The sequence below is a fragment of the Sinocyclocheilus grahami genome, unplaced genomic scaffold, assembly GCF_001515645.1.
Source record: "Sinocyclocheilus grahami isolate Dianchi unplaced genomic scaffold, SAMN03320097.WGS_v1.1 scaffold202.1, whole genome shotgun sequence".
Taxonomy (NCBI): Eukaryota; Metazoa; Chordata; class Actinopteri; order Cypriniformes; family Cyprinidae; genus Sinocyclocheilus; species Sinocyclocheilus grahami.
Genome location: NW_015505381.1, coordinates 1,435,669 through 1,454,431, shown reverse-complemented (window position 1 = coordinate 1,454,431; position 18,763 = coordinate 1,435,669). Strand labels below are relative to the sequence as shown.

General features: G+C 35.7%; 1 protein-coding gene across 1 annotated transcript in view; it reads right to left on the bottom strand.

Moving 5' to 3' along the window:
- The window catches only part of LOC107595430 (regulating synaptic membrane exocytosis protein 4), a 34,980-nt gene extending 16,894 nt beyond the window's left edge, over positions 1-18,086 (bottom strand). The window contains exon 1 of the mRNA XM_016285833.1: positions 17,193-18,086. Within this exon, the coding sequence (XP_016141319.1) occupies positions 17,193-17,289 (97 nt within the window). The 5' untranslated portion in view covers positions 17,290-18,086. The remainder of the gene's footprint in view (positions 1-17,192) is intronic.
- Positions 18,087-18,763: the final 677 nt, after the last annotated feature.

Below are 18,763 nucleotides of genomic sequence, written 5' to 3'. Positions count from 1 at the left end.
AACAAGGGAGATTGATACATTTTTTTTTTTTTTTTGTCATTTCTGAAAACTGCATGTTATCTGCTGAAATGTGTTTGATCCACATGAAAAGCACACACTCTGCAGTGATGGGAGAGCAGCCATTTTCATAGCTTTCTCCTGACCGTGAAGCACATGACCTAGTTAGGCCATTCCTAAAAATACATTCCTCTTTTGTCTGTTCCTGCATTTCTGGTGCGCTCGGCACATGCTAACTAGCATGTCAGTGTAACCTTCCAAAACAGAACATCATGTATCAGGAAATGCATTAGAAATGCCAGGGTTGCTATGGGAGACAAGAGCAGTGTGCTTCACTTCATCTCTCTCTCTTTAGCCTTTTTATGTTCGGCAAACATGCCTGAAAAAGTGATTTCACCTTTTCACAAAAACAACACAAAACAACACAAAACAGCCAAATCCCAGCAAAACTTGATTTTTACATGTGCCTTTGGGTGGTCTAACGAGTGTTGGCACGTTTTGATTGGTTGTTAACATGCTGCTGTGTGGTTTCTTGGGACTTCATCGGTGGTTTCAAGTGAGTTATGAGCAGTGGTATAGGCTACGGTAACAAAGTATTTTTACTTCATTTCTAGCCTACTTAAAGGGTTAGTTCACCCAAAAATGAAAATTACTCTCTTTAGCCTTTTTATGTTCGGCAAACATGCCTGAAAAAGTGATTTCACCTTTTCACAAAAACAACACAAAACAACACAAAACAGCCAAATCCCAGCAAAACTTGATTTTTACATGTGCCTTTGGGTGGTCTAACGAGTGTTGGCACGTTTTGATTGGTTGTTAACATGCTGCTGTGTGGTTTCTTGGGAGTTGTTTGGTGGTTTCAAGTGAGTTATGAGCAGTGGTATAGGCTACGGTAACAAAGTATTTTTACTTCATTTCTAGCCTACTTAAAGGGTTAGTTCACCCAAAAATGAAAATTACTCGTAAGACCGTTCATCTTCGGAACACAAATTAAGATATTTTTGATGAATTCTGAGAGCTCTCTGACCCTCCCATAGACAGCAATGTAATTACCACGATCAAGGTCCAGAAACGTAGCAAGGAGATCGATAAAATAATCCATGTGACATCAGGGGTTCAAACGTAATTTTACGAACCTACGAGAATACTTTTTGTACGCAAAGAAAACAAAAATAACGACTTTTTTCAACAATTCGTCTCCTCTGCGTCACCTTGGTGCCATTTTGGAGAGTGACGCAGCTTACACAGAATAGCATACGCTGTTTACGTTCAGTGGATATTCTCCAAAATGGCACCAGGGTGACGCGGAGGAGACGAATTGTTGAATATTGTTAAAATTCTTAGAACATTTCGCACCTCGTTATTTTGAACTGGAGAAATCACCACCCGCTCTGAGATGTGATATCGGTGCGTGATTCATGAACGAGCCGATTCTTTTTAGTGAACCTGTTAAATCGGTTCGCAAATCGCACTGAATGATTAATTCGTAAACTGGACTGAGCGGATTGCAGCCGTTCTCGAGTCAACAACTCACTGTTTCAAATGATTCAGTCAGAGCGAGTCGCCAGTAAACAATTCATTGAAGTCTGACTCAAAATAAGCAAAAAACGGGTTAAGGCTGGAAGGAATACAGCTGCGGCTACTGAGCATGCGCACATCAAAATAGCATCATTTTTGTCACGCTGTACAACAATAATTACTGTTTTTGCATTATTGTAAGGAGTAGGTTTAGGGTTGGGAAGGTGTAGACGTTAATAAAACACAATCTAATAGGTAGAAAATGTCATTTATTGTTGGTTTTTCTGGCCGTAGCTGTATCCCTTCTAGCTACAATCCCAAAAACGGGAGATCTTCGGAGCTTGAGTGCATGCGTGACTGATGGCGCGAAAAATAAGTTACTAATGTTACTATATGAAAATCATTTAAGTCACGAATGTCAGTTGTTTGTGAACTAAATCTGTTGTAAAATGGCGAGCTGTTCAATTAAGTGCTTAACGGGTTCGTTTTTTGGTAAAAATCAAATATAATACTTAATGCTCATGCATCTTCCCCATTGCCGAAGCATATGCTTGCATAGCGTTCTTCTTAAAATTTTATAAATGTTGCCCTTTGTCTGTATTCACAGTATATTGTTTGTGAACACACATTTAGTTATTCCTCATTTTAAATACTATATATATATTTATTTATTTATTTTCACTTGTTTGCACAGATGAAGTATTAATAACCTAAATTGATACTAATATTTATTGTTTTGGTGCATGTGTATGACAAGCCCCCAGATATTCTGATCATTAGTTTTATATAGCCTAAATTATATAATGTAAAATTATTAAATATAAAAGTATATAAGTTAAAATTACAAAATAAACATTCATCGATCAGTACTTTTTACTTTTAATAATGAAGTGCTTAAAAAAAATCAAATACTTTTGTACTTTTACTTGAGTAAAACTGAAAAGTAGTAGTGACTTAAGGAGTAGTCTACTTACTTGATGCTTTTGCTGGAGTAGGCTAATATTTATCTGTACTTCTACTCAAGTATTTGATACTTCGTCTACCACTGGTGAGTGGTTGCTAGGGAGTTGTTTTTTTTGTTTTGTTTTTTTTTCAAAATAAGTATGAGCAATGATGATTTTCACTATAAATACTTCATTTTGACATGAATTATGTCTTGTGTATGTGTTATGTTTCCGTTCATCTCACCGGTGTTTTCTGTTCTGTCAAGTATTGTGCAACCACAAGCAGGTCTCAGCGACTGGAGCCCTTGACAACAGATAAAGTATCTAATTTGATCAGCATGGCCAGCACTCATTAATCAAAGTGACATTCATGAATATACAACGAACAAGAAAGAAATCAGAGGCTTTTCTAACAAGCCCTTTAAGTTGCTATCTCATCTTGCTTGTGGTTTATGACCTATGCTTGTCACTTGTCAGAGCATCCAAATTTATTTCCTATCAGTTTGATTATAAGAACAAAGAGGCTTATAGAAAAACCTATTATAAGACTTAAGACTACATCTTCAATAAAAGCCTATTGTTAAAGAGTGATATGTGAATTTGAATGCAAATAGGTGCATCATTCACTTAATTAATTGACTCATCCATAAATTCATTTTTTGTCATTTACTATCCGTCATGTTGTTCTAAACCTATATTTGATTTTATTTAACAATAGGAGAAATTATTTTCCATCAAGAGCTTTCAAGCTCCAAAACGGACAAAAAATGTGTTATTTATAGGCTACTTTTATGTCCTTTTGGAGCTTAAAGCTGTAAAAATGCACCAAGAACATTTTCTTTTGTGTTTCAGCGGTAATGAACAACATATTTAAAATGTTTGTGTGACCAGTCTCTTTAAATGCACAATATGTAATCTACAAAACAAAACGGAAATCGAGGGGTTATGACGTCATTGGCAGGTGACACAATGACACTATAGACACGGTCCGTGTCACTGGTTAAAATTGCTTATTTCTCTGGATTTAAACATTCTTCGAAAACATTTGGGATAATGCAAGTACACAAGTCAGCAAAATATATAACACTGTTCTAGTGGTTTTTGGATATTTTAATTTAAAAAATCTTACATATTGTGCCTTTAAGAGCATCATGATTTGATGTGTTTCTAATGGACTACACACGTCCCAGGTTAACAGGAATAGGATGCTCTTAAGTTCGGTCCGATTTAAACATAGCTTGCTGAAGATCATTAGGCCAGACATTGATTGTCATCTAAATGAACATGTCAGTTTTCTGGTTTGTCCATGCTATCGATCATTACCTCTCATTACCCCAGCCTGCCTTAATTACCTATGAACTCTTTGATAAATCAGTAGCACTAGAGGCCTATTGATCTACAGTGATGTTGATAGATGCCTGGTTTGAGGCTATAACCTCTGCGCTCTCTAAACAGATGTGAAACAAAACACAGCTTCTGCTTTTGAAGTAAATATCCAGACCTTTCTTTCTTGCCAATTTTCCAACCAAAGCACTGTTCTTATAATTACTTTTACTACAACTACTTGTTAATGGATGTGGTTGATTCTAACAAAACCTGTCATGTACAGTAAATGTCTTATTTTGTTCTCTTTAATATAAAGCAAAAACATGAGATGTATATATATATATATATATTTTTTTTTTAATGTGTACATCATTATGATATTTCTTCTGTTGCTTTTATTGTATAACAATAGTTCATTGTAATTTAATTTCATTTAATTTTCCTGTAAAATATTTAGGTTCGATGTTCAAATCACTGTCTGCTCACAATTTTCATAATTTCAGCTCTGTATGCCACCAGAACAGAATTAAAAATAAAACAATCAAGCTATCTCTCTGATGGATTTGTTTTGATTTTGAAGCCTGTCTGTTTCACTTGCATGGAGATATCCTTTGACCGCATGATGTGGGTTCACAGCAACAGCTTCCAAATGCAAATGGCACACTTAGAATCAACTCCAGTCCAGACCTTTTACCTGCTTAATTGATGTAGAAATAACAAAATAATAGCCCACACCTGTCCATGAAACAGCTTTTGAGTCAACTGTCCAATTACTCATGGTCCCTTGAAAAAGAGGGGAGGTAAAGAGCTGTAATTTCTTAACCTTTCCTCCAATTTTGATGTGAATACCCTCAAAATAACCCTTAGAGTGAGCCCTTTAAGCCCATATTCATTATATAACTCTAACTTGAATATATTTTGGTCAGCAGCTAAAAAAAATAAAAATGTTGCCTGTGTCCAAATATATGGACCTGCATTGAATATGTATATATAATGGTTAAAATTTTAATTTACAAAAATGAATTAAAAAAAAACAACAACTCAAAACTAGAACTTGCGGAAGCAATATGAAAACTATACAATATGGACGATGGGGATTACATTGCGATCACAGTACATAAAGGCTAATTAAAATTAAAAAGTAATCTTATATATATATATATATATATATATATATATATATATATATATATATTACAACCTTGAAATTTTTTTATCCTGTAAAGTTCACTTTTTGAGGTTTAATGCTCAAACAAAAGTCAAACGGAAATTAATAAATAGGCTCAATGTTCTTCAAAATACTTATGAAACAAAATAAAATAAAATGTCTTCTAAATATCTTATTTCATTTTATTTTATAATAACCTGGATATGTAAGGGTTGCTTTTGGATGCTCAGTTCCCTGTCAGCTCCACATATGAATGTGTCAAAATCCTTTTATAAGCCCAAAATACTGAAGTATTTAGCATGTGCTGCTAGATGAGAGCCCATCTGTTTAATCACAGTGGAGGATCTGATCATACACAGATGCGTCATTCTCAGCCAAAAATCATGCCAAATATTTACTCTAATTCAACTCCGATGTTTTGCGTACAGGCTAAATGAGACGTGAGCTTCAGGAGTCAGGAGAACACAGCTTTGATCTGAGCTATAAATGGATGCAAGGGGGAAAAATGTCCTCAGAAGGTCATTTATCAGAAGAAAATATATGAGAGTTATATTAATATACCTGAGATATTTCTGGGATTTTATGAGTTTGATTTTTCATACTGGAGCTTCAGTAGTTGCAGACCAGAGACAAGAGTCTGTTCACGGCAGATTTTAGATTAAAACATCTTTCTTGTGCCTTGTAATTTGAGTTATTTTTTTTGTTGTTCATTTCAATATATCTATATTAAAATAATTGATGTATTTTCCTCATTTGATTAGCAGCGAACTGACAATTTTGTGTGTAAATTCAAAATGGATCCTCTGCAGTGAATGGGTGCCGTCAGAATGAGAGCCCAAACAGCTGATAAAAACATCACAATAATCCACAAGTAATCCATACCACTCCAGTCCGTCAATTAACATCTTGTGAAGCAAAAAACTGTGTGTTTGTAAGACACAAGTCCATCATTAAGACGTTTTACCTCTGGCTAAAATCCGAGTCACGTAATATTGCCTTCTCCAATGAAAATGTCATCTTGTCTGAATCAGGAGAGAAATATGCACAGGTGAAGCTCTGTTTAATAGAAACCATTCTAAACAAATATGTTGGTGGATTTTGATGTGAGAGGACAACAGGAGATTTACTTTTTTTCACTGGAGGAAGCGGTTAATAGATTATAGACTCACCGCAAAAGCAATGGTTTAAAGTTTAAAATGTCTTAGTGATGGATTTGTTTCTTACAAACATGCAGCTTTTGGCTTCACAAAACGTTAAGATGATGGACTGGAGTGGTGTGGATTACTTGTGGATTATTGTGATGTTTTTATCAGTTGTTTGGATTCTGACGGCACCCATTCACTGCAGAGGATTCATTGGTGAGCAAGTGATGTGATGCTGAATTTCTCCAAATCTGTTCTGATGAAGAAACAAACTCATCATATCTTGGTTGAATAAACCTTCAGCAAATTTTCATTTTTGGGTGAACTATTCCTGTTTTTGTTTTTTAACAAGATGAAAAAGGTGAAGTCTTGTTTTGTTGGGAGTGTTTCGTGGACATATATCTAATTCAATTGGAGTTTATTCAATTCAGTTAGATTTATGCTAATCAAGGTATTTGAGCATGAGTGTATGGTTTACATGTGTGGAAACACTGTCCACAATAAAGTTCAGCCAGAGATTACTTCATTGATTGTAGACTGCATCAGAACCTTCCATCTTTATTTATTAAAATATGTAAAAGCTTCTGGTGATGTATGAATAGCATTAAGAGATAAGAGTGCATATACCATACCATCCATTACTTAAATGAAACTCTCAGGATAAGCAACTCTTTGCCTGAAATCAGGTTTTTCCCCCTCATAGTAATATATAAAACTGTAATATGCAACCACTCTGCCTTAAAGGGGTCATATGATGATGGAAGACCAAACAAAGTAGTTTCGCTTTCACAAAGAAGCACACAGCGTCTTCACGACATGGCGGCGGCAACAATACTACAGCGAGAATAAAAGTTACGCCTTCTTTCTTTGCGTGAACATTTGGGCGGCGTTATGCAAATCTTCCCACATAGTGAGGTAGACATGTGGGGGCGTGTTAGAACGAGCCGTTTTAGGTAGGCGTGGTTGACTCTTAACTTTTATAAAGAATATCTCTTTGGATTTGAGACTTTAGTCTTTGCAACTTTACAGATCTTCTTTATGCACCAAGAGCTTGTAACACTCCAAAGAGAAAGGACAAATTTAAATCGCATCATATGGCCCCTTTAAATAAGGCATATCCATTTCCAATCCATTACAAACCATTTTTCTTTATAATATTGTGCACTGAAAAATCGTTTACAAGACCAGAAATGCAAAAGGTCAATTTTGATTTCATGTTCACTATTTACTTGATCAAATATACAGTAAAAACAGTAATAATGTGAAATGTCAAGAACTGGATCATATCTCTCCCCAAAATGAAAAGAAAAAAATGTGTTATATTTATATCTTGCATAAATATTTATATCTTACATAATTTTTTTTTTTTTTACATTTCAGTTATATTTTGCATAAAGAAGAAAATTAAGCCTAAAAATACTGTATTACAGTCATATGATTTTAATGATATTTATTGTTCAGAATAGTTCAAATGTCAAGAAAATAATGTGACAATGCAACGTAATAAAAATGTCAGTGTTGTAAATCTTTATCTTTAACAAGAAAATACTACAAAACAAAAAACAACTTAATTTCAAACTTAAAAATAAAAAATATAATTTGTTTTATATTATATTTGTATTACATTATATTGTATTTACAATTATATTTGTATTAGTTGTATTAATATTATTATTTATATCGTTTATATAGTTATGTATAAACATAAAGTTTTACAGTAATAATATGTTAATTACATTTATTATACAGAGTATTTGAAAATAATGCCACAATGCAAAAAGAAAATCTTAATGCACTGTAAAAAATAATTTTTCGATGTTGTAAATAAAAAAGTTTATTGAAGTTGTTTTACAAGAAAATACTATTTAAGTCTTTCTACTTTCTCTAAAATTCTATTTATATTTATTATTCAGAATAATAGTTACAATTTTAAGAAAATAATGTCACAATGCAAAAAAAATCTTAATACTCGTTTTATTACACAAAATTTAAAAAAAATTCTAAACCTTTGCGTGTGTGTGTGTCTGTGTGTAGGCTTCATTGTTTCTCATATTTTTTTACTTTTTATTTTGAGGTGAAATGTGGCCTGGACCTGTTTTTATTTACAACCATAATGATTATTGATGATCAAAATAAAAGTCCAGGACATTATTTTCACTTCCAGACAGTAGTAAAGGACATGACAGCAGGTAAATCCGAGCATTTGTGCACAACCATCTGTTCTTGCTCCCGCGCATCACTGTATCGCTGTGCTTTCCGACTGCATATGCCAACACAAAGGGTGCAGACCAAATGCACCTGCACACTACACTACCAGAGGTCACGCTGGGACAGAAAAGACAGATCAATCAGTGTTGCATTTGCCAGGCTTGTGTGCGCATTAATCCGAGGCACAAGGCACATTTAAAAAAAATACTTTTACATAGAAATAAAATCACTATTCTTGGTCAGTATCTTTTTGTCTGCCCTTTTTACGCTCTTAAAATGCAATAAATTTACCTGAAAATGCATACTTTATTATGTCTTCAGAGAATGAAGCATATTTGCATTTGGCCTGCATTTGCAGATTTATTTACTCGATTTAAAGCTGAAATGTGTAGTGGTGATCCAGAAATAACACACTTTTCCTTTAAGCATAAACCTCACTAAATGTATTATTATACTTCTTTCTTTTACATTTTCAAACAGTCATTTTGTATACAATCTTAAAATGTCAACCCTGTTGCAATTATTATTTTTAAATAATTTAATTTTTATATTCAAAACTGAAATCTACACTGAAAATTTTTTTTTTAAATATGTTTTACTCAGAAATTGCTAGAAAATTTCACAAACAATTACAGAGGAATGGCAAGTAACACACTGAATTAAACATAACATTTTGAAGTATTAAATAATATTTTCTTGTAAAACACACTCCAAAAATCTTTGTTTAAATAAAAACTGTGAAAAATATTTTTTACAGAATATGTGGAACCTTGTTTCAGATATGTTTGTAATGGTGTCAGTGTGAAATTATTTCAGTTTATAATATTTCTAATTGTTTATAAAATATTTGGTAAGACTTTATTAACCCTTTAATGCCCATTGCATTATAAAGATATTAATAATGCACAATATACAGGTGTATATATATATATACTGTATATATAGTGCATTATTAATACCTTTATAATGCATTATAATATTTCCAGATTCATCCGAAAATTGGTTTGTAGTGGGTTTTAATGCAGTATACTTCAAAAGGTGTATAAAATAATACTTAAGTGTTGTTATAACTGTGATTACAAATATTCATGAGATCATACAATGCATTATAAGATGCATTACAGGGCATAATTAATGCATTAAAAGTAATTTTATTTAGCATTATATATATAAAGTGTTACCAGGGCCGTCCTTTGGGCGCTGCAACTGGTGGGGTCGCACTTTGTGGGGGCCCCGCGGTGAACGCAAACCCTCCCCCCAGGAGAGGGGGACCCCAAATACCACCAACCCACCCTAAACACCCCCCGGAATACGTTCGCGAACGAAACGAGGGGGCCACGCTCCCTACCTTGCACCGGTCCCCTTGTCAATTAAGGACAGTTAAAATGACGTCAACACATAGAGTAACGCTGCAGGTGTCTAAGTATTTCAGGGGACCTTTAAATAAGGAAATCTATTCGGTGATTGGTCCATGCGTATTTCGTCATTCAAAATCCCCTTTGTGGCACAGCAAAGTGTCGTGAATCATCTCTAAGACTGACACTAAAGATTTAGTACACTTCGCTTAAATTACGACTGAGATGCTTGATTACTAACTTTTAAGCGCAGCTTTGAGCCAAGAATTTTTTTTATACTTAAGTCAATTCTTAGCAGCGTTCTTGAGAGTAATTCTCAGAGGCTTGATAAATACGGACCCAGGCCTATTTGGATGAGTCCCGGTTGAGTCTGATGATAAATTTGCACAAAAAAAAAAGTTTTGGAAAATAAGAAAGAAGAACATTTTCTGAAGAATCTTGAATGGTTATGCTAAAGTGTTCAGGGTGGTTTGTAGTGCTTAGCTATTGGTTGTTGCTTACTGCATGAATGAAAAAAAAACAGCTCTATCACAAGTCTCTGCAATTTTCACGGTTCAACGCAAGTCTTTTGGAAATTTGTCAGAAAATAATTGGAATGCTAGTAACAAGCTGTGTAATTTTTAGTAAATGTTCTGGCTTAAAATGCATAGTGCAAAAGTGTGTATTTATTTATTATTTATTTATTATTATTATTCCTATTTCTGCCAGTTTATTTTTTATTTTATTTTTGGATAATATGTCTTGTTTTCTAATTTAAAACTAATTTAATGTGAAATAAAAGAAGCATATAAAATTTAAGGCACAGATTTGACAACGCTTTGCTTGAAATAACACTTCAAAACGTTTTTGAGTTGTTTGAGTATTTGTTGTGAATTTGTAATTTCTGTCATTTCCAAAATGCCCACACATATAACATTTGTTCTGTCATTATTTTTTAGCTAATTTTAATTTTGTTTTATAACAAAGATCTGAATCAAATTCATATAGTCAATTTATCACTGATTTTGTCTTTGTTTCTAAAGTTGATGCTCTTGTATAGATTTCCAGAATGAGCCATATTTTGTTCTTTAAATAAGAAATTCAATGAAAAATCAGGGCTGTCATTTGATTAAATATTTTAATTGTATTAATTGCATGGCATACCAATTAATTGGTATGCAATCAAGCAATCTGTTTTTTTTTTGTACATTTCTAAGTATTATCTTGATATTCACGCCATATCTGTCACAAAAAAAAAAAAATCAAGACACATTCTCTGAATGTGAAATCTTAATACCTCATTGTCATTTTGTGATTTTATATTTTATATATCACTATGTTGATTCCCAATATATCCCAAAATTTTACTAGCCTACTAATTAAGCACAATGTATTTTTTTATATAAAAGGGGAACGTGTGAAAGGTGACACACAGATTCTTCAGAACAGTTTTTTCTGACCCTGATTTTAAAATATAAATATAATCACGCATCATCCTTCAGCAGCTTTTTAAAACCAAACCCATAAACACATGCTGATAATCAGTGTCAGCGTTAAATCTCATGCACACAGACACACATGCACTCGCACAGATGCACTGTGGAGACGGATGCTACGAGTATCAATCATCCTGACCTCCTTCTAACTTTTCCACTGTCCTTGATTCACTACGCTCTTATGCAACACAGAATGTGCGCCTGCCGCCAAATGACATCTCACTGATGCCGTGCGTGTGTTTGTTTGCAAGTTATTTTGAGCAGCAGCATCAATGCAGGACCTGTCAGTGTAGGAGGGTTAATAAGCCTCGAGACTTCAGAGCGTTCGCTTTTCTTCGGCAGAGATTTGTTCCTGCGCCGGTGGAGGGGGGAGCCGAGACATGTTGTGCTTTGGGATTCTTAGTACACATTGCATCAAACAGCGCTAACAGCAAACAGGATATGAAAGATGAAGTCTGAATGCGCCAAGACAAGCGGTGGGAGGCAATGTTGGGTCTGATGTGTGTCGCAAAGGCTTCGGGCCCTTTGTGTCATCGTGGCTGGGGAGCGAGCCTGTTATATAGGTGTTGAACCCCCTTGTGTGGCTGTTAGATTAAATCTTAACACAGAATGAAGGCAAAAGCTACGGGTGAAAGCAGTCTGAACAGGGAAACTTCGACTCGGTTGTTAAAGCTTGAGAGGACACTAATCAAAAAGATTAGATGCAAAATAGTCGTTTCTCAATTATTTCTGTGATCACACAGCACTCGTATTTGTATTTTAACTTGGAAAAGCCCCGGAAATGTGTCTTTATTTTGTGTTTTCCTCACTGTAAAACATGATAACCTGCAATTGTTGGATTTAATAGCTATTCCTGTCTGATTTTAACCCATAAAATTTAATATGTTGGTATAAATTAATGTATTTCGATTTCAGTTAACTTAGATTTAACTTTTCAGTGCATTAAAAAATATAGCTAAAAATCTTTTTTTGCTTATGCAGATTTCCTACATCATTTCTTAAAGATGAGCGAAGTTTGACGCCATTTCCTAACCAGATAGGATGCAACAAGTTTCCAGCAAGTTTTTCTGACCTCAATGGACGCGGAAAGGCTGCGAAATGACAATATGAAGTCCAGAAACTTTAGGGTAACCATTTGTCACTTTTTGACTCAAAAGCGCCACCTATGTGCCTTGTATTGAACTGCATTTAATAGTGGTCTATTATTTTATTAAAGGGATAGTTCACCCAAAAATGAAAATATTGTCATTAGTTACTCACCCTCATGTCGTTCTAAACCCGTAAGACCTCCGTTCATCTTCGGAACACAAGTTAAGATATTTTTGATGGAATCTGAGAGCTGTTGACCCTCCCATAGAGAGCAAGGGTCCTTACACGATCAAGGTCCAGAAATGTAGCAAGGACATCGGTAAAATAACCCTAGCGCCATTTTGGAGAGTATCCACTGAATGTAAATTGCGTATGCTGTTTTGTGTCAGCTGTGCCACGCGGATACGTTGTTTACGTCGTTTACGCTTTGATTTGAACGAAAACCACGTATCTGCGTGGCGCAGCTGACACAAAACAGCATACGCAATTTACGTTCAGTGGATACTCTCCAAAATGGCGATAGGGTGATGCGGAGGAGACGAATTGTTGAATAAAGTCGTTTTTTTTTTCTTTTGCACTCAAAGAGTATTCTTGTAACTTCGTAAAATTACGGTTGAACCCCTGATGTCACATGGATTATTTTACCGATGTCCTTGCTACATTTCGGGACCTTGATCGTGTAAGGACACTTGCTGTCTATGCAGGGTCAGACCGCTCTCAGATTCCATCAAAAATACCTTAATTTGTTTTCCGAAGATGAACGGAGGTCTTACGGGTTTAGAACAACATGAGGGTGAGTAATTAATGACAAAATTTTCATTTTTGGGTGAACTTTCCCTTTAACATTGAAGAGAATTGCAATAAGATAGAATACTACAAAATTCAACAATTTAAATACGGGAAAGCTTAGAGAGTTTTAAATGTAATATTTAATATAAATGTAAATTAGAAAATGTAATATTTAATTTATTTAAAAAATAATTAACTAAATAAAATAAATATATTTATAAATAATAATAAATAAAAAATAATAACAACACATTTCATATCACATTTTCGCTTTCAGTAAGATCAAATAATATCTGTGTTGTAATTAAAGAAAAAAGTCTTGACCAGGGGCGCATCAGGTACTCACGAGCGAGACTATGGGTGCTCCAGGGAGGGAACAAAATGTCAAAAACAAAAAGTGGATCCCATTGCAAGAAACAAACATAATCCACGTCCAGGCACTCACATAGCAGGCAAAATATATATTTAAAAATATATATTTTTTTTTTCCTGCTATGTGAGTGCCTGGGCGTGGATTATTTTTGTTTCTTGCAATGGGATCCACTTTTTGTTTTTAATATCTGTGTTGTGTTGTGCCTGGTTAGGACATGGGTTAGTCTGGATAGATTATGTTTGAACAAAGATGAGAACACAGCTAGTGGTAGTCATTAATGACTCATTATTTAACAGATCTATTAGCCCGCAGACTGCTGCAGTCGCCTCTCTGATAGCTTCAGCTTCGTACATCTGTTTCAGTATGAGCCTTTTGAGAAAACATTATGTTTATGTATTGCAATATCACCCATGCATTTCTAATAAAATAGCAGATCAGTTGCAGGTGACTTGAGATGTGCATATAACACAACCAAAGGACCTTCACAATCAGCACTTCTCTTCTGAAATAGATTGACAAAGACATCATTAACTCCCCTCGTTCTTCTTATTAATGGATCCGTCCGAAAAGCATTAATATCATGCGGGAGTTCATTTTTTTTTCCACGAGATAATTTCGCTTCTATATTTGTGGTCAGAAATGTCCCGGGGTTTGAGCAGTGGATAATGGGTGTTATTACGAAATCACTGGCGAGTTCATTTATTACTGCATTTGTTCAGCATTTTCCCCTTCTTTTGTAGAAAACCTTTTTCTCCATCTACATGTTCATAAACAACAGGTTTAAATGGCTGCAAACCATCCCAAATATTATGCCAAATATCAAAACCTAAAGCAAACTGTAATTTGCACAATATATTACTGTTTTGAGTCTTATTTGCTATTAAAACACCAATGCATTTGCAGTCATCTGACAGTCAGCAATAGGTGTTAAACTAAAGCACTTGCAATGTGTTCATTTGTGTTCCAGTAATTAGCATATTCATTAGTGCGATTTGCATTGATTAAGTTGATTTATGCAAGTATGTATCAGCATGAAAAGAAGATGCAGTGAGCTGATTAGTTAAAGGGGTCCTATTATGCTTTTTCACTTTTTCAACTTTAGTTAGTCTGTAATGTTGCTGTTTGAGCATAAAAAAGATCTGCAAAGTTACAAAGCTCAAAGTCCACTTCAAAAGGAGATATTTTAGTTAACAGAAACCACTTTTCAAAAACTACAACGAACGACTCGTTTGGACTACAACACATGTTTTCTGGCATTTGTGATATCACAAATATCGACGAATGGGACGAGTCCTGGTTGAGCTGCACTAGAGAAGGCAACGCGTGTTATCACTATGTCGGAGACACGCTAGCTTTCCCAAGGCAGACGAACTTAGAGTGGATACAATCATCCGGGTTTAAATCACACTCAAATTGATTTGATTTTGATGCAATATTTCCACTGAAGCTCGCAGGCGGCTATGATAAGGGGCATGACGTTTCCCGACCAGGCGCCGAGTGCTGCCAATCACAACACACACTGGCCCAGCTAACCAATCACAGCACATTTCGTATTTCAGAAGGCAGGCTTTCAGTTGATACAGGAACTATTCGCGCCGTTCATGCCAGACTGGGGAGAGAGGTGTTGTAATAATGAAAAATATGTGAAAAATAATGTGTTTTTCGAACAACCTAGTATGAGAGCCTGTTCTAGTACACCCCCAAAACAAAATCAAGACTTTGTAAAAGAGCATAATAGGACCCCTTTAAATGACAGGCCTATAAGTCTAAAAACCAATAGTGTATGCTATAAATTCAAGCACAACACAGCACCACAGGCCATGCACAGTACAGCGTGTAATGTGATGCATGCCCACATTCACATTATCAAGCAATAGTGCATGATCATGCAAATATATGCAATATACACTAAAGAGTGAAAATTGAAGATGCATATGAGGAGCAGCGCATGTTACTTTAAGGTAAACCAGAAAGTGCTCTAAGTGTGCTCTATCGTTTGTGTGTGATGCACACGTTTAACGAAGATGATCACCTGCTAGGCACAATCTTTTCCTCTCAATACTAGTCTCTCTCCTGCAGAGAAGTCTGTGATCAGGCCAAGGGTAGAGAGAGAGTGTGTGTGAGCGTGGGTGGGTGTGTGGATCTCTCGGATAGACGTGGCTGTGTAAAAGGTTTTTTGGGTGAGTGGACGGGAAAAAAGGAAACGAGGGTGATCAAGAAAGGAAGAGAGCACACAGGGACAGAGAGAGAGAGATTTATAGCTTGCCTAGACTAAAAGCACTTGGGAAATTATGCAAAATTGCAGCTCAAAAACACTCAGCAAGTAGTGCACCGAGCAGTCGGAATATTTCTAATGAGCGCTAAATTAATGCCAGGATGTCTGCTGATGGATTTGAGACAGACATTAACCTGCAATCAGACGTTGTTTGAAATGAGCCACAGTCGTACCTGGAGAAAATCACAGCTATATTAGCATTTGAGTGTCAACGCTGTGATTAAATGCCTTCATTAATAAAAACGCCTGGCTGATTAGAACGCCAGCTGAAGGAAGTGTTTTGTGTGCACATATTCATCATAAAGATCAAATGTTTTATTATTTCAGATTGCATATACGGATTTCAAGTGAGCAAGCGCACCATTTTCTTTATTGCATATCAAAATGAACAGTATGACATGGCCTTTACATCCAAACCATGCACGTGGCACCAAGAGTTTGGGGGCTTGCAAAAACCCCAAGACTAGGAAAAGAACTGAGCATCAATTTTGCACCAAATAATTGCTGCAATAATGATCCAAATGAGTCCCAAACCCCCACAGGATAACCATTATTATCTGTCATATTGGAATGAAAGCAAACTTGCATATTCCCTGGAGTAACCTGGAGTGTCTTGCTTAAAGAGATCTAAAGATCTTAGAGTTCATCTAAAATGGCAAATTCCGTCATCATTTACTCAACTTCGTGTCATTTCAAACCTGTATGACTTTCTTTCTTCACACAAAGATGAAATTGTCATTTGTCAATACAATGAAAGTCAATGAGTCCAGTGTTGCATTGGACCCTATTGGCTTTGATTTTGTAAAGAAAAAGAGTTGCAACATTCTTAAAAAATAGCATATTTTAAGTCATGCATGTTTGAAATGACACGAGGGTGAGGAAATGATGACGGGATTTGCATTTTTGGGTCAACTATTGATTCTCATGGCAATTCGTAACTATTTTCCATTTTGGCAAATTGGCTGGCTAATTTGTATGTTTTCATAAGACCTGCCTACACCCCACTGATGGTTATGTTTAGGGATTGACATTCATGCTTACTTTTTTTCCTAAAAACTGTTGCTGCATCTCTTTTCAAAGCCTGCGCCCTCTGCAGGTCGCACATATGTGCTCTTATATGTCATTAAAGCTGCAACATTTCGGAAAAGTAACCATTAAATTCCAAAGTAAGAAAGAAATTACAATAATTTAGGCCTCACGAGAAATAACAGTTGAATGACACATCCTTGATCTTTGTATGTGGCCGACATGCAACCTCTGGAGACACATGTTTCTGTACAAATCACATTGCACAAATTCATCTGAAAATGCCATTGTTATGTTTTCGAACTATCCATTTGAGGACACATTGGTGAAAACTCACCTATGTCTTGTGGGATTCGAACCCATAACCTTCCAGTCCAGATCTTGACCCACAAAGCCACATCTCAAACCTCAAAATCTCAACCCTAAGCCTTACTTCTACTCTAACTTCCAGGTGTCACAGTTTGTCCGCAAACCCACATCCTTGGACACACATATACGTCCACTCACCGCCATCGTCCTCATCGAAGGAGTTCATGCAGGGGAAGTAGATGGCCAGGGCCTCAAAGGACGCGGACAAGCTGATGCGACTCTGCGAGCGCTCCATGTAAAGGCCCGGTGTAGGTGCCGGCGCCGTGTCCACTGGCTTGGGCAGGCGCGCCTGGGCATTCTTCACGCGGAGCACGGCACGCGGCGTCTTGGCTAACTTTCACCGGCCCCTTCGCCAGCCCCGTACAAGATAGAAAAACAAACGGCAAAGCACCCTTGTAGGTCCCTGTGGACCTGGTTTGGCTTCAAGAATCCTGTCCAGATGTGATGTCCAGAGTTTTTGGTGTCTCTAAAGTCCTTATTTTGTTTTGTTTCTGTCCAGATCTTGAGGACAGAGGATTAGGATGGATGGAGTCTCATCTCAGAGGCTGATGTCTCAGAGCTGTGCTGGATCTGCTTCAGAGAACATGATCTGTTGCTTTTCCCTCTCTAGCTGATCCCTCACCGGGCTGTGCAGTGGATGGACGGACACCTTTGTCTGTGTGTGTGTGTGTAAGAGAGAGAAGAGGAGAAATGGAGAGAGAGAAGGAGAGATGGGATTGTAAAGACAGACAGACGGACAGAGAGAGAGAGAGAGAGGGAGAAAAGGTTCTTACTATTCTAGCAGTCTGAGGCTGATTCACTTCATTCAGCGCTGAGCTCTTTGTGGAGACAAAAAGTGGGAGGAGACACCCGAGAGCTGTTGCTGGGATTCAGGATATTGGCCAATCACAGGCCGGATGTCAGGCTGTGGGCGTGGCCACTGTCTACAGGCACAATAGCTGTGAATATCTTTCATCCTTCACAGACATCGACCGTCTCGCTCTCTCTCCACTAACACGGTGAAGTGGGAATCTTGAAACATTGGGAAGCTGATAGATTTCAGACGAGGTTTGAATGCAGTACGTTTCTGCCTCTCTCTTTCCAATCAAACCTTGTTTTAACAGTAAATCACACACATAAACTGCAACAGTAGGCTATATATTAAGACCTATCAAATCAATAATGTTGTGAATATTCATATTAATTAATTTAATTCAACCATGAATAAAAGTAATCTCACATTTTATAGATTAAATAAAAATCATTTCTTTTAGTAAACGCTTCCTGTAAATGTATTTCATTTTAATAATAATAATACATTTGAACTTGTCCACCAGTTTGTAAGTAAATAATAAATAAATTATTAAATTATTGATATAGTAATGCAATAGAAATAAGGCAAGACATTCCGAAAAGCTTAGAAATAGAATTTTATAATTTTTTAAATTTTACAATTTTTTGTGTCTAATTTTTTAATGCAAAAATAGATTACTAATAATAATTTGTAGAGTGTTGCTATTGTTAACTAAAATTATGAACATTGTTTTCATTGCTGAAATAAAGTAAAATAAAAATATTACATGAAAAATTTAAATAAAAAGTCTTGACAATTAACTGAAAATAACTTGAAGTACTAAACTGATATAAAATAAATTAAAGGCAAATAAAAATAATAAAAACTAATAAATATGATAAAAGTGCATAAAAATAAATTAAACTAAAATTAAAAT